This window comes from Heliangelus exortis, chromosome 14 (genome assembly GCF_036169615.1).
Source record: "Heliangelus exortis chromosome 14, bHelExo1.hap1, whole genome shotgun sequence".
Taxonomy (NCBI): Eukaryota; Metazoa; Chordata; class Aves; order Apodiformes; family Trochilidae; genus Heliangelus; species Heliangelus exortis.
This window is the reverse complement of record NC_092435.1, coordinates 13,517,094-13,541,013: the sequence shown is the minus strand read 5'-3', so window position 1 is coordinate 13,541,013 and position 23,920 is coordinate 13,517,094. Positions and strand designations below refer to the sequence as shown.

The 23,920-nt window shown below is 36.3% G+C and overlaps 1 protein-coding gene across 2 annotated transcripts in view; it reads left to right on the top strand.

Moving 5' to 3' along the window:
- THOC2 (THO complex subunit 2) overlaps positions 1-23,888 on the top strand; it is a 49,183-nt gene extending 25,295 nt beyond the window's left edge. The window contains exons 17-39 of one of the 2 annotated variants that reach the window (XM_071758256.1): positions 245-338; positions 796-876; positions 1,062-1,158; positions 2,885-3,002; positions 3,514-3,693; positions 4,119-4,283; positions 4,923-5,198; positions 5,473-5,614; positions 7,603-7,760; positions 9,095-9,223; positions 9,735-9,866; positions 9,950-10,134; positions 10,836-11,020; positions 11,448-11,550; positions 11,916-12,352; positions 13,234-13,292; positions 14,845-14,880; positions 18,669-18,806; positions 19,172-19,241; positions 19,318-19,475; positions 20,122-20,198; positions 20,307-20,354; positions 23,022-23,888. In XM_071758256.1, the coding sequence (XP_071614357.1) occupies positions 245-338; positions 796-876; positions 1,062-1,158; positions 2,885-3,002; positions 3,514-3,693; positions 4,119-4,283; positions 4,923-5,198; positions 5,473-5,614; positions 7,603-7,760; positions 9,095-9,223; positions 9,735-9,866; positions 9,950-10,134; positions 10,836-11,020; positions 11,448-11,550; positions 11,916-12,352; positions 13,234-13,292; positions 14,845-14,880; positions 18,669-18,806; positions 19,172-19,241; positions 19,318-19,475; positions 20,122-20,198; positions 20,307-20,334 (3,048 nt within the window). In that variant the 3' untranslated portion in view covers positions 20,335-20,354; positions 23,022-23,888. Of the gene's footprint in view, positions 1-244; positions 339-795; positions 877-1,061; positions 1,159-2,884; positions 3,003-3,513; positions 3,694-4,118; positions 4,284-4,922; positions 5,199-5,472; positions 5,615-7,602; positions 7,761-9,094; positions 9,224-9,734; positions 9,867-9,949; positions 10,135-10,835; positions 11,021-11,444; positions 11,551-11,915; positions 12,353-13,233; positions 13,293-14,844; positions 14,881-18,668; positions 18,807-19,171; positions 19,242-19,317; positions 19,476-20,121; positions 20,199-20,306; positions 20,355-23,021 lie in introns of both variants that reach the window. The other variant, XM_071758255.1, reaches the window with a different exon arrangement.
- Positions 23,889-23,920: the final 32 nt, after the last annotated feature.

Genomic DNA, 23,920 nt, shown 5'->3' with positions numbered 1-23,920 from the left:
TTATTTGAAATGAAAATTATACAGGATTCTTTTACATGCTAGAGATGTGTCACTGATTCCTCTAAAGGTAGAGAAAATTACGAGAAAATTACCTATTATTTTGAAAGTGGTTTTGTACCTTCTGAAAAACTCAAAGGATATTTTGTGTAGTTTTTGAAGACAAATTGTTAAATGGTTTTGGTTTATTAGGTAAGAGATAAGGAATACTGTTCTTGTCCAGCTGACCATCTTTTGTAACTTTCAGATTCTATCACAGATACAAAAATATGATAACTTAATAACTCCAGTGGTTGATTCACTGAAATACCTCACTTCCCTGAACTATGATGTCTTGGCATGTATCCTTTTATTTATGTAAATCAATATCTCTAATTACTGATTATGTTGCAGTTGTGGCCAGGTAAAATCTGTTGTCTGGGAGTAAGTTAGTTTTCTATTCTTCCTGATTTTTTTACTAGAATTTTAAGTGAAGTTTGCAACTACCTTTGCACTTTTCATGGGTTATAGAACCCTCTCTGTTTGCTCTTTCACACTATAGATATTGTACCTTATTTTTAAGGGTTGTTTTGTGGAAGGCACAGTGATGCTGTAAAGTAGTGAGGTAAATACTGCTTTTTAAGTTACTTTTGTGTGTGTGTGTGTGTCCTAACTATGCCAGTGGATTCACTGTATCATGCTTGCTATACTTGCATTCATATTCATATATTACAAACTCTGTGGAGCTGGAAAAAACTGGTCAATGTGACTTTTGTTTTCACAAATTGAGGAAAAAGATTCTCCTTAACTCCACTGAAGATTGTATCATTGAAGCTCTGGCAAACCCTGAGAAGGAGAGAATGAAGCATGATGACACCACAATTTCAAGCTGGCTGCAGAGTTAGTATTTTTGTTTTATTTATCACAGTGATGTTTAAAATACTTGAGTTTCCTGATGAGTTATCATGCTGTTGATAATGGTGGTAGATATTTCACTGGGATCTATTCCACATGTACTTTGTTAATGCTGATTTAATGATCAGTACCTCATGAGGTGCAGTCAGAGCTGTTTCTCCTTGCTGTAGGTCTGGCCAGTTTTTGTGGTGCAGTTTTCCGAAAATACCCAATTGAACTTGCTGGTCTACTTCAATATGTAGCCAACCAACTGAAGGCTGGGAAAAGGCAAGTCTTGCACAACTGATCTTTATAAATTCAATTTTAGAATGTATTATTTATTTGTGTGTTTGCTCATGCAAGGGTGCTCAGTGTAGTTACTGTAGTAGTGTTGAAACTCCATTCATAAAACCAATTATTGGAAGAAATTTATATAGCAGAAGTATCCTCTTTTTTACATTATTTATCCTCTAGTTGTATGGCTGTGACATATTATTTTTGAAATATTTATTTTTTTCATCTGTAAATTGTTTTAAAACAGTTTTGTTAACACATAACCAGACAGGGGAAAATTACTGCTGGTCTGTTGTATTGTCATAGAAATTACTGTACCTTATTTAAGTATCTTGATCTAAAAGGCTTTTACAGGTTGGGTTTTCTTTTTCTCATAATGCCTTCTTTGCAGGGATAGCTTTTAGCATTTTAATTGTCCAATTTATTTAATTGCAGTTGAATTGAATTGCTTTTTGATCCATCAGCATTAACTACATTTAAAACAATTTTAAACACAGTCTTCCTTTTGTCCTTTCATCATCATCACTCAGTATTATTGTTACATTTATTTATTTAATTGTAATGTGTTAATTTTATCACATAGATGAGTATCAGCTTTTTTCTGCTATGAATCCCTGTAAGCTTACTGAAAGGCAGCTTACCAATGGAGACACAGCATGTTATTTTTAGGGTATTTATGTTGAGAAAGAGTGTTTTTTCCCTTCCCTGCAATGTAGACATTCAGTCTCTTGTGCTCCCCTGTCCCAAATTTGTTTTGTTATTCTGATGATGATAGAATCACATTGAGCTACAGAGGAAGGGTAAGTACTGTTTCTTATCTTTCCCTGGAACTAAGTATTAACACTTGAAGTAGTTTGAAGGCAAAATATTTTTAATATTTAGTTTAGCTTTTGGGATCACAGAAATAAAATGCATTTGCCACTCTGACCAGTTCCATAGGATTGGAGTATTCAGGTGTTTGAATTGGAATATATTGGTAGGATTGCATATTTCCTACTCAGAATACTTACAGTTGCAACAGCAAACAAAACATAAATGACACAAATTATTATAAAATAGAAAATTTTTTTGGAGGCCATGAGTCAACACTTCTTTATAGGTAGGTCATGCAGATTGGAGAAGTTACTGGAAAATATTGCTGATCTGAATGATTATGATAGAATTTACTACTGTTGAGGAAGTGTCATTGTCCTTGTGGATCTGAGAGCAGGAAGTAAAGCCTGGATGGGATCTATTGTATATTCTGTGTTTTAAGTAAAAATGTTTCATGTTCCTAATAAACTCTCCAACCTAATTTTGCCAGGAAATTTCTAAGACTCTGTAGTATTCTGGAGTTTTTAAGTGAAATTTAAAATGTTCCATGCTCATGGAATAACTGTATAGCTACATGAAGCATGTAAAACACAAAAAGGGAGCAATAAACTTTTTTATTATTTTGTTGATACTTAATAGGACCACACTAATTATTTTTAAAAACAATCAAATTATTCTGAAGGGGTTCTGAAACCCAGCTGTTGAATGTCCACATTGCTTCTGAAGACTAAATTTACTTAAAATAAAGATATCCTTGTGCAGTCAGCATACTAAGTTCTTAGAAAAAAGAACAAAATGTTGTTTTGTGATCATAATATTTCTTTGCACTGTGTGTTGGATGTCATAGCTTCTCTTTCTTATACACAAGTTTCCTTGTTTTTACTCCACTTCTCTGTTTTTTGTGCAGCTTTGATTTGCTTATTTTAAAAGAGGTAGTACAGAAAATGGCAGGGATAGAAATTACAGAAGAAATGACAATGGAACAATTGGAAGCCATGACTGGTGGAGAACAACTAAAAGCTGAGGTGAGTTTCTGTTCAATTTAATTAATAATTGCTATTGCTTATTAATGGTGGTTCTGAAGTGTTTTAGCCTTGCCTTGGGGGTAGCAGCTCTCTGTTGAGGGTAGTAGGATCTTAAACCATTTTAACAGCTAAAACTGTTCATGCCTTGGCCTCAAAGATCTAGTTGAGCCTGACCTAAACTCAGCTGTCTAGGGAGCTGCATGGCAATAATCAGAACTAAAATCTGACATTCCTGTGTTGAGATGAGACTGAGCATTCACAGCAGACCTGTGTCTAAAATGCAGGGTTGTGATGCCAGAGCTGAAATGTCACTCTTTGCTTACAGGGTGAAAGGCTAATTAATACAAGGCTAGTTTGTTTCTGATTCTTACAGACAGATATGGCAGTACTGGGAATGCACAGGAAATGGTATAGATGTGAATTTTCAGTGTTTCTGCAACCAGAAACACATGTGGTTTCCATTTGTGATTTACAATTTCCAAACTTGGGCAACTTCTTCTGTACTGTGCAGGGTGGATACTTTGGCCAAATCAGGAATACAAAAAAATCTTCTCAAAGATTGAAAGATGCATTATTGGACCACGATCTTGCTCTTCCACTGTGCCTGCTTATGGCTCAACAGAGAAATGGTGTGATCTTTCAAGAGGGAGGGGAAAAACATCTGAAGCTGGTGGGAAAACTGTATGATCAGGTAAGTGAAAATACCAGCATTTGTAAGAGCCACAAGTTGAAGAATTTTCAAAATTAGTTGCAGTGATCTTATTATGAAAACATATGGGAGCATTAAATAGATGTGCAGACAAGGGGCTTCTGAGGGAAAGATTAAAACATCCTTTGTCATAAAAGGTTAACTTCTTGAGTCATCTGTAATGTTCTGCCTTAGGCAGAACATTTTGTTCTGGTAGAACAGTGTGCTCTCACAGTTCTCCTGGCTTTCATAGGGCACTTGATTTTTTTTCTTAGCATCTTTTCCCATGTCAGAAAATTCTTGACATACTATGTGTTAATTTTTTTTAGAAGAAAGGAAAAAAAAAAAGCAAGCTTTCAAGTTCTTCCTAACTTCACTTTTGAACAAAATAATAGTGTTTCCTAATTTATTGTATCTTTCACATGCAGTGCCATGACACCCTGGTACAGTTTGGTGGATTTTTAGCATCCAATCTAAGCACAGAGGATTATATTAAGCGAGTGCCTTCTATCGATGTTCTCTGCAATGAGTTTCACACACCTCATGATGCTGCATTTTTCCTCTCCAGACCCATGTATGCACACCATATTTCAGTAAGTAGAACTCTTCTGCTTGCCTGCTGTCAGTGCTGCTGTATACAAGTTACCAATGTATCTGTTAGGTTTCTGTTAAAGTTTCAGTTTGTTAAATAAAACTTTTAGAAGCCATTAAGAGTAGTGGTAGAAAGAAGCTTTGTAGAAAACATGGCCCATGTGACAGAGCTTTCATTCCAGTGAAAGAAAGTTTAGCTAATGAAGTCTTCTGATGATTTGGGTGATCAGTAGGGCCTTTCTCCCTCTCTGTTCCCCTAGATGTTGAAGTTCTGCAGATGTTTTAGGGGAATTTTTGCTGTGGAGGAAAATGTTGCAGCAGCCAAAATGTATCATGTCTCAGGAATGTTAGGAATAAATTTGGTGTAAATAAATAAAATGTCAGGAATACATTTGGTGTAGTATGTATTACTGTAACAACAGGTAGCAGCATTAGTCAAGAAAGATGATAAATCTGTCTAACATGGATGTATATTTGTGGATGTTCTTTATGGTGGTCTTCACTGTTTTATGTACATAAATAGCATTTAATGTGTGTAAATCTTGTATAGAAAGGCTTCTGAAAGAGTTAAATTATATTGTAAAATTTAAATTAAATTTTGTATAAAGATTACAGCCTTTTTCATTTTTTTAAATCCACAGTCAAAGTATGATGAACTAAAAAAAGCTGAGAAAGGAAATAAACAGCAGCACAAAGTTCACAAATACATTACATCATGTGAGCTTGTGATGGCTCCTGTTCATGATGCTGTGATTTCCCTGCACCTCCCCAAGGTTTGGGATGACATCAGTCCTCAGTTTTATGCTACATTCTGGTCTTTGACAATGTATGACCTTGCTGTCCCACATAGTAGCTATGACAGAGAAGTCAATAAACTTAAAGTCCAGATGAAAGCCATAGATGACAATCAGGAAATGGTAAGTTTGTGTAATTTTGTGGTACACTTTCAACTTTCTAACCTTGAAAGGTCTGTGTGTGTCTGTGTGTTAAAATCTGTATTTCAAAAAGCTGTTTGCTTTTTGCCTTCCCTTTAGCCAGACAGTGTTCATACAATTTGTTGATTTCATAAAGCAGAACATTATTAAGCAAAATAGAAGCCTCTTCAAGTGTTCCCTAGCATTATGAGGAGTGTAATTTGCTCTATTTATAGCAAGTGTTAGCATAATACTGAATTGCATTGATATTTTATAGCCTCCAAATAAAAAGAAAAAAGAAAAAGAACGTTGCACAGCTCTTCAGGACAAGCTCCTTGAAGAGGAGAAGAAGCAGTTGGAGCATGTGCAGAGGGTTCTGCAGAGACTGAAACTAGAGAAAGATAACTGGCTTCTGGCAAGTAAGTGTGTGTAGGCAAAACATTCTGGATGCTTTTGTAGTCATCAGTGTCCCCAGAACTCAGAAAGCAGCTTGCACCAGTACTCTTAATGTTGATTTTAAAAGTTGATGTCTTTATACATTGAGGTCTGTTAGAAAGGTAAACTCTTAATTAGAATGTAGTGTGCCTTTTCTGCCAATGCTGAATAGTTGATTTTTCAGGGAGATGTTTTCATTTCTTGCAATGTCAAGACTTTTTAAAAATTGCACTAATTTAGCAAATAAACAAGTCTGACTAATGAAGTGGAAAGTTTTAATTGCAAGGTGGCCTTCCCTTCAGTTAGAAGGCTTCTAAATGGGGATAATTGCTACATTGCAAGAAATAGGCATATAAGCTCTGAGTGAGTGGTTTTTGAAGTAACTTTGAGTCCTGTGATGAGGAGCTGGTATTTGAGTGGCAGCACAAACCCTGTGCCAGTGGCAAGAATTGTTCCAGCCTAACAGCACCACACAAAGAAACAGCATGCAGATGTTTTATGTGGTAGATAAGTGGGAGGCAGAACAAACTTTTTTCTCCCTCATAGCCTCTAATGTTTGATATTGACTGTGAACTCTGCTAGTATGGTTAATCTCAAATGTTTTTCTCTGGTCAGTTTACTTCTCTGGAAGAACTTTCAGTTTGTAACTGGAAATAGTTGTTCATCAGTCCCAAGGAGCCTAGCATAATCCAGTGGAAAAGCCTTTTATTGGCCGACTCGTGTAAGATCCACCCACCTGATTAATGAAGAAACATTGACAATTAAATTGAGAAGGTTATTCCCTCTAAATATTGAACCTACTGGTACAGACAGCTAATCAGCTGCATGAAATTACTGGTGTAAAAATTACTACCTTGACCGAAGCTTGGCTGATGAATTTTTCTGCATAAAGCACCCAAAAGCATGTAGAAAATTGATTGGGTAGATACAAGGTGTATTTAAACATGTGGTCAATAATACAGGATTTATGCAGTACAGGGAACAGCTCATGGTTGGCTCTGGAGTGCTCAGGCTTCAGGTGCAAGGAGTTTCCCAGCATTGCATCTAGAGACAAACTTTTTCAGCAGTTTCCCCACTGAAAGAAGTTACCTGTAATTGTGATATGTGAGGAAATTGAACAGCACATCCCCTGTAGTGTAGTGGAGGTTATTGTAATTTTAAAATAATTAATAATATTTACTTTATTCTTTTTTTTCTAAGACACTTTTGATAGAGTGGTTATATCATTAAAAGTAGGTTAATTTTTGGCAGAATAGTTAGACTGGTAGTTTTAACAGTTGGAAACCTATTTTCTCTGGCTGCTTTCTTGCCTTTTACACTTTTATAGTAAAAGTTAAACATTCGATTTTCCTGTGAGCTGTTATTCTCCTGTTCTGGTTTGGTTTTTCTTTTACGTCTCAGAGGCTGGTTATAACCTTTGAGGGGAAGATAATAAAATTAAATACAATCACCATAAAATTTTTAGTTAAGTAAAAGCTAACAGTCCTTTCTTGAAGTCCAAGCTTTAATCTCTTGAGTATCACAGAACTGAAGCAAGTAAATCCTGGGTCTTATGACTTATGCCTTGTAGCCTGTGCAAGAATCCCAGTGCTAAAATACCAGAAAACAAGTATTCTAGAGAAATAGCAGGTGGTGTTCCTTTTGCTGACATGCAGAATTTGAGCAGTTGAAGAAGTTTACCAAAGTTTTTTCTGAGCTTGTTTCCTTCCCACCCCCCTATTGTATAGTAGAATTTTTCCAGTAAGAAATAAAGAAATTTGCTACACCCACCTTCCTGCCCTCCCCTTCATCCTCAAGCTGTTAAGCTTATTTTGACTTTTTCTGAGCAGTGCCAAAGATACGTCTGCAATGCAAGCAGCCTGCTGTGCAATCTCAAGAATATGGATTTTTGATATTTCTTGGGAAGAGTGTAGCTGAGTCTTTAACTCATTAACTTTCTTCCTTTTCTCTTTCCACTTCTTTGTTTTTGAAGAGTCTACCAAAAATGAGACTATCACAAAATTTTTGCAGTTATGTATATTTCCTCGATGCATTTTTTCGGCGATCGATGCAGTTTATTGTGCTCACTTTGTAGAGCTGGTGCATCAGCAAAAAACACCCAACTTCTCCACACTCCTCTGCTATGACAGAGTAAGTAGCTAGAACTCTGTGTGTGTATGTACTTGGTTAATATTATAAGCATGCAAAACTAATACCCCTTTGCCTCCCAACAAAGCCATTACCTACAATGTGATTTAACTCTAGGTTCTGTAACAATCAAAAGTTCCCTTTTGCACTTCAGATTCTACAGACCAAGGTGTATTAGAGATTCAGGTGATTATTTTCAAGAAATTCTGCTTATTTATCCTAATAAGACTGGAGTTTGAGAGCAAGGTCATTAGCAGTCATAAGAGTTGGATTCAGGTTTTACAGCCTTCCAGTGGTCTGCATATCCACAGCTTCATCTGACACCCCCCTCTCCATCCTCCCCATTTTAGCTGTGTACCCCCTACCTACCCACTGCTGCTACAGTGTCAACTTTCTGTTACTTATCTCCCCCAAGCAGCATCCTTAGGGCCCTTCTCACCCTAATAAGTGATACTACAGATAGCAGAGGGTTTTTTGTATCACTGTGAGACATGGGAATACTTTTGATAGCAGTAGCAGCCTGACTTTCTGGGTCAAACAGTGCAGTTGATGGAGTCAATTGTTCAGGTTGTTCTTACAGCCATTTTTTCCTCCTCTGGAGAGCATCCATCCTCTTGCAGGATGCATTCAGATCTGACAGTACCAGCTGACTACTGTTTCGGGATATCAGAACCATTCTACCACTTAATGCTATAATAAGTGAAATTAAGTGCATCATCTGTACAGTTAGAACAGATTTGACTATGAGCTTTCATTAAAAGGATGTGGGGGGGCCTGTATTATAAAAAATGATGGTGAAGATTGTTTTCAAATGAACATTCAGTTAAGATTGTCTGCTTTCCTTTGAGATGAGACATTTCAAGTAGGTATTTGCTTTGATTTTATGGGTCCAAAGAGCATTCTTACTTCAAATATTCAGTCCATGTTTTAGGTGGCAGAAGCAGGCAACTGCATAAGCCCTCTCTGAAGAACCTGGTCAGGCCAGGAAAAAAAATCCCTTTGCATCAGCTTGGTTAGGTGTTGACTTCCATCTGCTCAAATAAATGAATAATTTGAAAACAGAAGTTATGTGCCACTGGAGACACACTTGAAATTTGTAAAGCTGTGAGGCAGCCACAGGTGTATGCAGCACTTATTTTCTGGGTAAAGTGTGAAGGACCAGCAAGTAGTTGGATAATAAAGTGTTGAAAACAAACTGAGAATATTTGATATCTCCTTTATATTTAGAAAGCAGCTGAACAATGGTTCAGTTGAGAGAAATTTGAAAATCTTGTTGGTTCTTGTTCCCTTTGTAATTCCATAAAATCATTGTAACTTTTGATTGCTGCTATTCACAGGTTTTCTCTGATATTATATATACAGTTGCAAGTTGCACTGAAAATGAAGCTAGCAGATATGGCAGGTTTTTATGCTGTATGCTGGAAACTGTGACTAGATGGCACAGTGACAGAGTCATATATGAAAAGGTATGTGAAGTTATAAAGTGTTTGCTCATGTAATGGCCACTTGTGTAGTTCAGCCCAATAAAAATGGATTCAGTGAAATCATTAGTTAGATTTAAAACCACTCTGATTAAATTTTTTTGATGGGGTAATGTTTGATTTCAGTTTCTGGGATTCATGTAGTTTTAATAGAAGTAATTTTGTATAGTGTTAAAAAATACAGTGGCTGAAAAAAACCTTATTTCTGATTTTTGCTTAGCTTGTCTTGAAGATCATTTAGGGAGCATTTGGAAACTCATTTCCCTGCAAAAGATAGTTAAATTGCAAGTCTTTTCTCTCACCCACAAATAAGATATCAACATAAATAAGCTTTTCTGTAAAAGTATTTGTGTAAATTTTGTCAAGTGCAACCATGTCTTAGTCTTCAGCAGAATCAATGAAAAAGTTCCTCAGATGTTGTGTTAACTTTTGCAGAATTACTGGGTTTATGCTTCCCAAAAAAATGTTTTTTCCTATTTCTTCTGTGTGCATGTAGGAATGTGGCAACTATCCAGGCTTCCTAACTATATTACGAGCAACTGGATTTGATGGTGGAAATAAAGCTGATCAGTTGGATTATGAGAATTTTAGACATGTGGTACACAAATGGCACTATAAATTAACTAAGGTAAATAAAGATGCAGAAGAGCTAAGGTTTTCAGAAACTTTAATTAGAAGAGCCAACTTCATTAGGTTTAATTTGTTTTCTAGGCTTCTGTGCACTGCCTTGAGACAGGTGAATATACACATATCAGAAACATCCTGATTGTGCTGACCAAAATCCTTCCATGGTATCCAAAAGTGCTGAACCTGGGCCAAGCCTTGGAAAGAAGAGTACATAAGATATGTCAGGAAGAGAAAGAGAAGAGACCTGATCTATATGCATTGGCTATGGGGTAACAACACCTTACTTTAAGAAAGTGGTTAAAAATGGATCATGAAAGGCATCTAAAGACTTGGAACTGTCCTAACATTTGATTTTTACCTTATCACAGAAGATTTCGCTATCCTGCATCTCAGGGCTGGCAGTGTGAAGGAAAACTTTCATTTTGTGCTGGAGGATCCCTAGTTTCCTTTATGAGACTCTAGTAAACACTTTAAATAGAAAGATGTCCATTCCCAGGAGCATAGCTTAATCTTAGAGACATAGAATAGCAGCAAGTAGGAGACAGAGTAAAACGAAGAAAGCCAAGGGCTGTTGATGCAAGACTACTTAGATTTTGGAAGTTTGTGATTCTAAAATACTTAGTTATGTTTTGCATCTTTCTGTGAGGACTGCAGAATCATCCACGTATGCTTGAGGGGCAAGTCAGGTTGCCCTAACACTTTTAGGATCTGTTGGTAGCCTGTTTCTTCTGTGTGCTTGACAGAGGGGTGTGTGTGATGGCTGCTTCTGTGTCTAGTGGTTTGTTTGGTGGTGGTTTTGATTTTTTTTCTTTTCTTTTGAGCTCATCGATAAAGGGGGAAGAAACTGCGTATCAGTTGGGAAAAACTGTGAAATAAATAACAGATGAACTGTTAGATTAGACCCTCATTTAAAGTTCAGCCCATGTTTGCTTTTTGTTTGTGCATATTTAACAATCTGTGCGACTTGCAGCTATTCTGGGCAGTTGAAAAGTAGGAAGCCTTTCATGATACCTGAAAATGAATTCCACCACAAAGATCCACCTGCCAGGAATGCTGTAGCTGCAACAGTACAAAATGGGCCAGGTGGTGCTGGGATGCCAACATCTCTCACAATAAATACAGTTAGACTGGAAGAAAGCACTACAGAGGAGACTGGTAAACAAACCTATTAATCTTATTTATTTATTATTAATTTTTTTTTTCCCACAGAATGGTTTGGGTTGGAAGGGACCTTAAAGATCATCTAGTTCCAATTCCCCTATCATGAGCATGAGCACCTTCCACTAGACCAGGTTGCTGCAAGCCCCAGCCAATTGGGCTGTTTTAGAAGAATTCTGACATTATATGCTACTCTCTCAATTTTGTTCATGAAACTGTAAAGATAATCTAAATGTGATGCTAAATGGGGTTAGGGTGTGTTCTTTATTTTTAATTGGTTTTGGGAGAGTGTGTTCTGCATTTAATTACCTATTTTAACTTAGCTACACATGATCTTACATGACTGTGCTTAGGTACTTGTTTTATTTTAACCAGCAGGATTTATACTAACTTATAATACAAAACTGTTTTCTTTTTTAAGCAGAGAAACTAAAGGAGAAATCTCAGGGTGTGGTGAAAGTTATTAATAAAGTTGTCAATGCTACACCAAAGGTGACAACAAGCAATGGAAACAGTGCTTCTAATAGGTGAGAAAAACTACACTTTGACATTCTCTATTTTCTTCTTTCCAAACAGCAGAATTATTTGAAACTGAACAGCCTTGATTTTTGCATTCTCTTCCATATACATTGTTAGATTAACATATATTAATATAGATTATTTCTTTCAGAATACACAGTTGTACTGATCTGACACTGTTGTTAAATGCATTTCATTTTAGATAAATAAAGGTAAAACAAATGAGGACATGTTTGTTGCTGTTCTGATAGAGACAGCAAATCTGACTGCTTCACAGGTTCTATCAACCCATCAGAAGTGAAAACCTTTTGTGATAAAACTAGAGTTAGTTTTGTATGCATGATAATTGACCTTTTTTTTTATTTTTATGCAGCAAAATAGTTAAAGAGAAGGATGAGAAAGAAAAAAGTGGGAAGGAAAAAGATAAAGAAAAGAAAGACAAGACTCCAGCTGCCACTCCAGAGATGAAGGCACTTGGGAAGGATGGGAAAGATAAGCCAAAGGAAGAACGGGCTAACAAAGATGAAAAAGCAAGAGAGATCAAGGAGAAAACGCCAAAATCTGACAAGGAGAAAGAAAAAGTCAAGAAAGAAGAAAAAGCTTCAAAAGAAGAAAAGTCCAAGACAGTTGTAACCATTGTTGAATCAAAGTCAACTGCAGAAAAGGAGAGAGAAAAGGAGCCATCCAGAGAAAGAGATGTAGCGAAGGAAATGAAATCCAAGGAAAATGCTAAAGGAGGAGAAAAGATTCCAGTAGCTGGGTCCTTGAAGTCACCTGTTCCCCGATCAGAAATATCAGAATCTGAAAGGGGTAAGTCTACATATTTAGTTTCTTTTCTTGTCTAGAAAAACAGAATGGGGCACTGGAAAATTCGTGAATGTCAAAAAAAAATGTCAAAAAATGCTGGAGATGCTGAACAAGAATTGCTAGATAATAGGTGGGGTTTTGGCATTTTGCTTTTAAATACAGTCAGGGTCTGAAGTAGGTAGTCAGCATATTTTCAGAAGGCACAAACTGTGTGAACGTGTGAACTTCACATCTTCAGTGAGTTGAGTGCATATTTTCATAAAGCCTGTCACTTTTTAGTCTAAGTCTAAATGTTCTTTTATTAAAATATATTTGTGTAACTGTGGCCTTTGCAAAAATGTAATGACAAAAAACCTTGTGCCTGCTCTGAGAGTTGTATCGTAACATTTGAACTGAAAGAAAATGGGATGTGGAAGATGTAGGCCTGTCTGTCCTTCAGAAGGACACAGTAAGCTTTATCAGTTTCTTCTTCTGCTAAGGGTTTACAGAGCCTTCATGTTGCTCTTTTAAATTCTTATAATCTGAGGCTGATGCTGAGTTTTATACTTGCACTGCTTAAGGCAAACCAAGTAGAGCAGCACTGGGTTCACCTTTTCAAGGTCTTGGGAGCAACTCTGAAATGCAGATACAGACTTACATAAAATGGAAGTTAGAAATTAAGACAATCTTGCAACAGTTTGTTCACATTACGCTTTTCCTGCAAACTTTCATAAAGGGAGTCAAGCTAAGCTGCCAACTCTGGGGAGTTTAAGAAAATCAAAATTCACAGAGTGGTAAAACTTGTATTCTAGCTTAAATTATTTTGGTACTTCAGCAAGCTGTATGATTAGATTATCCTCTTTTAAATATGTTTTAAAAATGCTGTTGTTCTGTTCTTTCCTCAGAACAAAAACGCCGCAAAGTTGATACACATTCTTCTCCATCACATTCCTCAACAGTAAAGGTTAGTATAGCCTGAGGAAGGCAGCTCCCATGTTAGGCTCACAAGTTTGGGATGCCAGTATTCGACTTCCTTCAAGTTTTGTGCCAAGTATACACTGGAACCACTGGAGGTTTTATGTTGCATTAGAAAATGCATTCCTTTTCTTTATTGGCGGACTGTCTTTTTTTCTATAAAAGTATTTTTAATTAACCAAAATAATGCTTCAAGGACCTAGCACAAATTTTGTAAATAGTGTTTGGAAATGGCAAGAGAATTTTTACACACAAGTGCCTCATTGTTTTAAGCAGTCAGTTTTTTTGGAGTGCAATGGTAGCTACAAGCAAATGAGTCTTTGCAGCAGAGTGGAGCATATTTTTCTGCACTTCCATTGAAGAATCTGTAGCACTGAAGATTCCTGGATGATGCGGGATGCACCATACCTCTGAATTCATCAGGCTTCTTGATGAGCATCATACCGATGTGTGCCTTCTAAGGAGGAGTCTTGAAAGGAGTTCCATTTTAAAGTCTCCTTGGTGATCAGTTCTGCTGTAGTTGTGTATATTCAGTGAGCATGCAGCTTCTGTTGTACCTTCCCTTCGAGGTTTGTTTATTTCCAATGGGTTCCCACCATGTTGAGCCCTGCGTTAACCCAGATGTGGCAACCAAGCCTCCTACCCAGCAAAGAGAAACCCCAAGCATTCGAGCGCAGCACAAAACCATGGGCGTAGCCTACTTGAAGACTCAGGGTAGCCATTCCTTGCTCCATATTTATTTTATTTCTAAACCATCTATGTTCATGGAATCTTTGAATTTGCAGTACGTTGAACATTCAAAACTGTAAGTTACTAATACTTCATCAAGAGCACTGTGATGGATTTTGTGGGCCTTTACACTTCACCGTCTTACCAACTTTAGAGCAAGGTTTTCCATCTTAGCAGCTTTAGAACAAACTGTTCTTTTTTTTTGGTTTTTTTTTTTTTTCTGTTTTTTCAAAGAGTACAACTTTTTCTATGTAAGATTTACTTGAAAGATTTAGGCTGATTTTGAAGAACTCAAATAGCTGTTACTAGTTTTAGGAAGCAGGTGAGAGTGGTAACTGCACAAAATAACAAGTTTTTCTTGCCTGCTTTTTGTAAATGGCAATGTAAAGTAATTCCAGAGTGACTTCTACCACATTTAACCAAAAGTGGAGAAGATGCAGGTTTAAAATTTAAACCTGCTTCACCTGTGGTTCAGCTGTATTTTAGAATTAAGACTATTTTTTCTTTATATTTTGTATTGGCAGGAGTGTTTTTTCACTGTTCTATGAAGAATTAGATATAAACACATTTTGTAGTTTATGTAATAATTGAGTCTAGAGAATAGATATAACTGTCTCTTCCCCCTCCCCTCCTTCTTTCTTTTTAAAAAATATTTTGCTTCCTAGCTTTTTGCAGTGTACAGTATTAACATAAGATTTATTCCAGAAGGAGTAGCTGTTTTTTGTTTCGAGGGTACAGCCATGCTTCCCAAAGTTCCTCTGGTTTCTGAAAACTATTCCAGCTTACGTGTCATCTCCATTCATTTTCTACAGGACAACCTCAACGAACTCAAGGACTCTTCAGCAAAGGTTTGAATCTTTCAGACACCACCAAAGTTTACTTTTCATGTTGTGTTGCAGAGATAACTTTCAGTCTTGTGGCAAATCCCACCAGGAAATGCAAATTCCATGTCTGTAAATGCAAGTGTAGTAACAGGATTTTTTTTCAGGCTGCTGTGTAGAACCTCTGCACAGGAGAGAGGGATAGTTACAGGGAAGCAGTATAGTAAAAGCCCCCTGAATTTATGATTTTGTCAGTATTTTTGTGATTTTGTGGGTCAATATCTTTTCTGTTCCTTTCTGAAATTGGTAAATTTTTTGAAATGTCCTTATGAATAAGTCATTTGTTTGGCTGAAGAGATAATAGTGTAATTAAAACGGTCCTTTGAATAGTTAGGTTTTTTTTTTAATTCCAATTAAAAACCAGTAGTTAGTTAAAACAGAAAATATTTGAGATCTCTGTAATATCAGTGCTCTTTCCCCTTGCTACTGTTGTATTCCTGTTTAGTGCTATAGTGCTGTATTTTTAAGCATCACAGACGACCTCCTAATAACCATCTGTGTGTGGTTGCTTCCTGTAAATGCACTTCAGATTCTGTATCTCATGAGAATGTGTTCTAAAGAATGCTTTCAGGAGTTCACAGATTCAATGAATACTGAGGTTGGAAGGGACCTCCAGGATCACCTGGTCCAACTTTTCCTGGCAAAAGCATGGGCTAGACAAGATGGCCCAGCATCCTGTCCAGCTGACTCTCAAAAACGTCCAGTGTTGAGGAATCCACCACTTCCCTGGGGAGATTATTCCAATGGATGATTGTTGCCATTGGGAAAAATTTTCCTCCTGTGTCCAGTTGGGATCTTCCAGGAGTATTTTGTGCCCATTACACCTCATCTCATCCATTTGACTTCTTCAAAAAAGGAATCTCCATCTTATTTATATATATATATAGCCACCCTTTTGATACTGGAACACATTCATAAGGTCCCTTCTAAGATGCCTTTTCTCAAAGCTGAGTAAACCCAATTTTCTCAGCCTTTCCTTACATGACCTGATTCCCAGTCCTGTTTTTACCATCTTGGTGGCCCTTCTCTGGACCTCCAGCCTGTCCACATCTTTTTTGTAAACAGGGATCAGAACAGAATACGTATTTCAGGAGTGGCCTGACAAGCACTGAGTAGGGAAGGATTTCTCTCAAATGACATTTTGGAATATTGTGTTTTAGATACTGCAACTAATATGTTGCTTTTTTTAAACTCAGCCCCTTGCATAGTAACAGTCACAGCTACTGTAAACTTGCTAATTTCCTAGGGTGTGTTGCTGATAGGAAATGAATCAGGTCTTCTATAGTTGCTCTTGATGTGCAACTTAATAGCACAAGTATTTATCACTTGGAAAATGCTGACCATTTGGACTTTTTGGCTAACCTGAGGGTTAATCTGGAGTTACTGGCATTCACTTTATTTAAAAATGTGTAATGGATTATCACTACCTATTCCACATTGGCACTCCTGTTTTACTTGTAGCTCTTGCTGTGTAAACAAAGTATTCAGAACACTGTTTTAATTCAGAATGGCTCTGATTTCATAACAGATGCTTGCTGATAGCTTTTTACAGTTGTCTCTTTCTGGTACCAACCATACCTGTTTACAGGGGGAGTTCACATAGAAAGCATCTGTTGATTCTTAGAGCTGATGAAATTATAATGTCAACGGATTGAATACTTGCATTTTCAAAAAAAGATTTCTAAATCAATGTCATTAAATAGTGTGTATTCATAGTTTTTGAAATTAGAAAGCTGATATTTGACCTCACATTTATCCCGAGTGTGGTACCTGGCAGTCTGTATAATCTCACTTCTCCATCCTGTACTGTATTGGTCAAGTTTGAGCTGGTTCATTGAAGCTTCACTCAGTTTTTCATTAGTTAAGCTAAATTTTTATTTATAACTATTTTATTTATTACCATATCAATGTGGTAATCAAGTGGGCAGTGAGGCTAGTTATAATTAAATGATTAATGAACAGCTTTATTTTTCTAGTCAATTAAAAAAGTTAAGTTGCAGAACTAACTGTAATCTGTTTGTACAGACTTAACTGGAAGTATATGCAAGTAATGTGACTTTTTTATGGGTTGTTTAAGGGCTCAGGGGATATGGGGACTGTCCAGCCCTTTCATTCCTCTTCTAAATGCTGTTTTTTCTCTCTTAATGAACCAATTTCCAATCTTGAGTGCCACTCTGGACAAGGTTCCTTACACATTGTGCAAAACAAACGTTCTTTACTGCCATGTGCCTGTTTGGGGAAAGGATGAAATATTTCAGAAGCCTGTAAGATTTAGCAGCTCAACTTCTGCTGCAAGTTAGGAGTCTAGTGCTGCTTTATGCTTAGAGCCTTTCTTTACCCCTGATTTTGCCCAGTTTCTGGGCAAAATTGAAATGCATTGGCCAGCATTGAAATGTTGGCTTACAGGGCATCTTATGAAGTAAATGGTGGCAGACTTGAGTTGGGTTTGTGTTTACTCTTTCTCTGGCCTCTGCCCAAGTTAAACAACATGCAGCAGTGCCCAAATTTTTGTGCTTTCAGTTAGCAGCATTTCTTAGAAGCAAGCTGGTAAAGCCTAATGAGCTAAATCCTCCCTTTTTGGGAGGGGTGTCATCCAAATCTCTGTGTTGGGATGGTAGAAGAGCAGCGGAATCTGTCAAACAACCACTGTGAATTTCAGAAATGGAATAAGGAAAAGCAGAGCTATGTGTTTGCTTTCTCACATGGAAAGCATCTCTGGGAACAGCTGTACAGAGCTGCATAGAAAATGCATATTTGCAAATCATCATTAAAAGCTGACAGCAAAGAAGGGAGCAAGGATAAATTTACTTGTGGAATGGTAATGTAGGAAATGGAATAAGAAAAGACAAGGGAGGAAAAACAGCAAAAAGTAAAACAGTATCTAGTGAAAGGTGCAGTCGTTGGTGTAGGAGGATAATTAAGTTCCAGTTAAGTAATAGAAGGAGAAGAGACCTAATATTGTTAATGTGACTTTTAACATAATACCAGTAACACCAGTTTTTGGAAAGCTAAACATTTACCAGAACTAGAGAAGGACAGGATTAAATTAAAATTTTTTTTGTTTGAAATAGTACTTGTTTTGGGTCAAGTATTTAAGCTTTGTTTAGTGTTATACTTGACATTACTGAGACTTATTTTCTATTTGCCTTTGTGACCCCAGTTTATATTAAATATATTCATCCTTGTGAAACTAGTGTTCTTCATAGAGTTTAACAAAATAACTTAGAAAAGAGTGGAGTAACAATCTCTAACACATTACAGAACAAAACCAATTCTCTGCTTGGTTTCTTCTATTATTTGAAGTGTAGGCTTAAGGTAGAGATTTGTATTACATAAGATAAAAAACACATTATTCAAAGGATTATTTTTTTTTAAATGCACTAGAACCTGTCTAGGTGGCTGATTCCACTAATTCATTCCAGGCAAGATTGCAAGTGTTAAGTCATTCCAAGGATCTGCATGTCCTGTTTCAGTAGATTTCATCTCTCACACAATACTGGTGAATGTTGTGTGTATTTAGTATAAGGGTTAAGAGTTAAGAGAAAGTCTTCTTGAATTTCCAGTGCTGAGAAAACAAGGTATAGGTTAAATTATAGATGACAAGTTTGAAAGTGTCTTCTATCACTTCTTTTTTTTTCCTAATAAAGTATTAATGCATAATTTTGCTCTTTGAGCTACATCTGTTATGAGTAAGACTTTATTTACTCATCTAGGAATGCATATTAATATTTGGTGATATTGCCTTAATTTGACAGCACTACATTAACCACACTACTCCAGCACTGTCCAAGAGTAAAGAGAGAGAAGTGGACAAGAAAGATTTGGACAAGTCAAGGGAAAGATCCAGAGAGAGAGAGAAGAAAGATGAAAAGGACAGGAAAGAACGAAAAAGGGTTGGTGAAATTTTTATCAACTAGTTTAGAAAATTGGTATATTCCTTGGAAGGTTCTATTGAAAGTCCTTGCAGTAGTAATGGCCTGTACTGGCAATTCCAAGCAGGATTCCATGTCAGGGTTGGTTTTCTTTTGTCCTGTGAACTTTTTCAAGGGTGGGTTTCAGTAATGAAAACTGAAATGTCATTTTCATTGAAAACTTCTTCCCTTCGAAACCGATCTCAAGAAACCTTACCCAGGATGTGATGACTGAGATACACCTTAAGTATTAAAAAATTTGTTCTCCAAAATAACATTGTAAGCAGGTGCTGCTTCAGGAGTACATTTTAATCTGCTAACATCTGCATAATTGTATTTGGTGCCAGGATCATTCAAACAGTGACCGGGAGGTACCACAGGATTCGACCAAACGTCGCAAAGAGGAAAATGGGACAAGTAGGTATTTTGTTTTGTGTGTTTGGGTGTGAGGCTTTTGTTTGTTGTGAATTACAACTTTATGTTGTGTTTTTAGCTGGTTCCTCAAAACATAGTAAGAGTGAAAGTCCTTCTGATTCCCCTCGCTTAAATGAAAAAGAGAAGGAGAAGAACAAATCAAAATCTTCAGGAAAAGAGAAAGGTGATTCAATTAAAGCAGAAAAGATGGAGAAGAGTTCCTCTGGTAGCAAAAAGGTAAAATAAGCTGTTCTTATTTTGTTGATTTGATTTTTTTTTTTTTCTTTTACAGAACAATTAGATTATTTTTTCCTAAATTTTATTGCTGCTTTATGGCCTAAATTAAAAACATATGCTGTGAATGTGTAGGAAAATGGTCCTGGAAATTCTGGTATTGTGTGACTCAAAATATTACAGCAGTCACTCCTGGCTGGATAAATTGGAGGAATATTGCATTTGGGCAGTAGCCAGGGCAATGCAGAAATTATTCTAGATTATATTTGCAGACCAGTTTGGGAAGCAAATATGTGAAAGCAGGGTTCATTTACATAAAAACTACTCTATATTCAGATTTTCAAGTGCATGTGTCAGCACAGGTCTTTTTTGTGAAAGGAGGTAAGTATGTTCCAGTCATGTGTAAAACACATTTTTGTTGTAAAACAGCACTTCCCAGTTGTTGTAACTCTTTAGTGGCAGCTGATATTGTGGAACTGCAAGACAAAGTCAGAATAATCTTAGAAGTCATAGAAGCAGTTTATTGTCATTCTAACTAATTAAATTTTTTAGATGTGGCCAGTTACAACTTTAAATATGTATAATCCTTACCATTCTAGGTAACACATACTATAATAAAATATTTCCCATATGTGTATTTTTTTTAAAGGAATCAAGACATGATAAAGAGAAAACTGAAAAGAAGGAAAAACGAGAGAGTACTGGAGGGAAAGAAGAAAAGAAGCAATATCTTTTAATACATTAAACTTTTGATAAAAACCCATAAAAACACATAATTAACTTCCTTTTCTTTTATGTAGCAAAATATTTTTTTTTCCTTAACATTGGATTTACTCATAAATCTTCAGACAAGCACAGATAATGAAGATTTTTCCAGTTAAGGTAAAAATTTTTAGAATTTTCTCTGTTTGACTTTATTTCCTGTAGCTCCTTTTGACCAGCAAAGGATACACTAACAAAAAGATCCTGAGTGTGGCTGAAAAGGGCTGAAATTACACAGGATGGGTTCCTTTTAGGGTGTTTTTTTTCTTCTTTGGCTGTTTTATGTTGTTTTCTTTTAATCCCAGGAAAAAATCTTCCCCTATTGTTGGCATAGAGGTGTGTAGATATTCAAATTATTTTGGGGAAAAAAAAAAGGGGGGTTGGCTGTCAAGCAGTGCATTTTTGGCACTTTTTCCAAGAAAGGTTGCAATACAAAAGCAAAGATGAATCCATGTGATCCTGATAGTTATCATTCTTGGTAATTTACCTGTTAATTAAGAGTATCTTGCCTTATGTTGGAAGCTCAAGTTTTGTCTTATTTTTCTCTTATTTTTTCTTTAACAAAAGGACTAGCTTTTAAACCAAATTGCTGGACAGTGTACTAAGTCAGTTTATTATCTTTGCTTAATCTTTTATCTGATCAGATTTGAGTAGGAAGAAGCCAAAGGAAATCTTTTGCATGGAGGCATTGAGTGTTTGCAGAAAAAGAAACTGTTTGACTATTTGCCAAAAGAAAAGAATTATCAGAATATTTTGAGTAACCATATTCAGATTTTATTTTTTCATTCAGAGCTTTTAGAAAAATAAATTGCTCTTTGCTGACACTGTACTGAATTTTTTTCAGACATATGCAAATGTGTGGAGACTTTAAATTTAGCTTTTGATATAGGAGGGATTTTTTCTCTTCTTTGCATCTAGGCATTTTAAAATCTTTAGTGTTTAATTTTCAGCTATTTGGGGAGGAAAAGAAAACTGAAGACATTTAAAAATGCAGAAGTCCTTTTTTGTCTCAGATTTTGAAGGATTGATGGGGCTGAAAATTTGTCTTGTTTTCACAGCTGTCTTGGCTGAGTTATAAAGTGATGCTGCCTTTCATGAAGTGATGCTCCTTTTCACCAATAGATTTACTATAAATTAAATTTTAAGATAGCAGGAGGAAAACTTCCAACAGTTTATCTAGAGGAGTGGCAGAGCTGCCACCCTTTGAGTATTCAAAACCTCACTTGATGAGCCACAGCCCTGAGCAACCTGCTCTAGTTAATTGGTTTTTTTTTAGCAAGGTTGTTGCACTGGACAGTCTTTAGAGGTCCCTTTGAGCCTCATTGGTTTTTAAATTCAATTATATGGGTATCAGGTTTGAGGATACTTAAGGTACCATTATATGGTGACATTTTTTGGAGAGGTTAATTGGCTGTGAACCCTCACATCAGCACTGCTCCTCCTCATGGCTCTGCTTGCTTCAGTTGCCAGAGAAGGACCATGACATGGTACCAAGTTCTTCTCTTTGCTTCTAACTACAACATTAGAGACCAAATCTGAAAAGTGTAAATGCTTTGCTGTTGGGAATTCTTTTCCAAGAGCCCTGAGGAGTACAGGAGGGCTCATATAACACTTAGAGGAGTGTTTGATGAGGATCCAACAAAACAAACCAGAAACAGAATTTCTGTTCTTAAATCTTCCAGTCATTTGGAAACGTCTTCTGAAAAAAAGTCTCCACATGTGGATTGTGGAGCAAAAGGAGGGATTATTGGATAAAGGATCTCAAGAATTCCATTTGGTGATGTTGCTTGTGCTGCCAGTGAAGCTGAAGTCAAATGTGTGGAGGGGTAATAAGGGTTTAAAAAAAAGCTCATGCTGATACTATGTGCTCTTTGGAGGATATTGGTAGAAAAAAAAAAATAGGGAGTTCATGTTATTGCTTCTTAGTGCTGTTTCTTTTTATCTTCTTGAAATGACAGAAGGTGCTTTTGTGAAATGCTTCCAAAGTGAAAATTATGAGCACTCTTGGGAAGGAATTTTACAGAATTTTTTTGACTCTTTGCCCTTCATAGCCATTGTTGCCTCATCACTGTGGATGGACCCCATTTTCTTTTTTTTCTTTCTTTAAATGTGGCTTTTGGAAAAAAAACCAAAAAAAAGGAATCTTGGCAGATGAAGTTCACTACTGAAGAACTTACCACTTCTTTGATAACAAAATTTGAAGTTTTATCTTGATCAATAATTCAGTGTAAAGTGAGGATTGTGAGCAATTAAAAAAAAAACAGTTTATGACTACATCTTGCTTAGCTGAATGTCAGTTGGACAGTAAGGTTCCCATCCAGTGATGTAGTGGGATAAACTGGAGCATCTGACCTGGAATACTTGACACCATCTTATTGTTTGCATAGTCAAGAGTGAAAATGCTTTTTACAGCAGCACAGTTGTGGAATCTAATCCTCTGCTCTGGTTTGTTTTAAATTCTTTGTAATGTGCTTCCTAATATACAACATCAGATTGACAACATTTATTTCTTGCTTAATTGAGATAACATCTAAGAGTTTTTACCTTCACAAGTGACTACTTGTTTCTTGCATCTTCAGATTAGTGTTTCACTGCTTACAATGCAGCTTTCACATTAATACAGTTCTTGCTGTGAATTAAATGAGTTACAGAATGAATAACTGATGAAAATGGGGTTTTTATTTCCTCCCTCATTCTTTGAATTGTGAATGGAATAAAATGCCTCATGGTGACATCAGTATTTGTGTGAACAGCATCCAATTCCAATTCTGTGTGCCCTCATTGCAGGTGAGATTGAAATGGGAAGATATCCAGCTGTGACCAGAAATGTATTTTCCAGAGTATAGATTGCACAGAAATTTGTGAATGAAGAGGACCCATCTGCATCTCCTTAAATTATTCAGTTCTTTGCTTTATTTCCCCGTGCTGAGAATTTAATTGTTGAGTTGTACATTACTGTATTTTAACTTGTTGCTTAGTTTCTTACACATTTATTTTCAGTACCTGGCTGAAAGTGTTACCTATTCCATATTTTAGCACAATGTGCTGCAAACAAACAGTTGCCATAGTGCAAATGAGGTTTCATGTGTACAGAGTTCCACATTAGGTTGTCGAAAATACTGCCTGAGTTTAGTAATTCTTTCAATCTGAAATGCATTCTTTTAGATGTTTGAAAAACACAAATAAACAGTTATTGAACCTTTTTTGGATTTACCTCATTTAAACTCTGTTTTTATTTATTACTTGGCCTGTTTTTAATATCGGTGACTAAAAAAAAAAAAGTCAAGTGGGAGCACTGTTTTCATGCAATGCTTAGGGATTATTTGTATATTATGTGTACAACATTGACTTGTTTAAAGAAACAAAGAATGAACCCTGTCCCTCCCATCCTAGCCTAAACCTGTGCTCAGTTGTCCCCTGCCACACCTTTTGTTTGTCATGTCGTTTTTAGATTGATTGGAAATGCTCTCTTCAAAACAGAAATAAATTAAGTTACAATTACAGCTACAGGAGCTTTGTATTGCTGAACTTTAGTCTTGAGAAGTTTCACAATGACATTTTTAAAAAAAAAAACAAAAAAAATTTTTATCTGCTGAATTCTACCAGTGTAACCTTTTTTCTAAATAAACAATAGTTTTCTCAATGGGTCGTAAATCATTCTCTGTGTGGTCACTTTATTGCTTTAT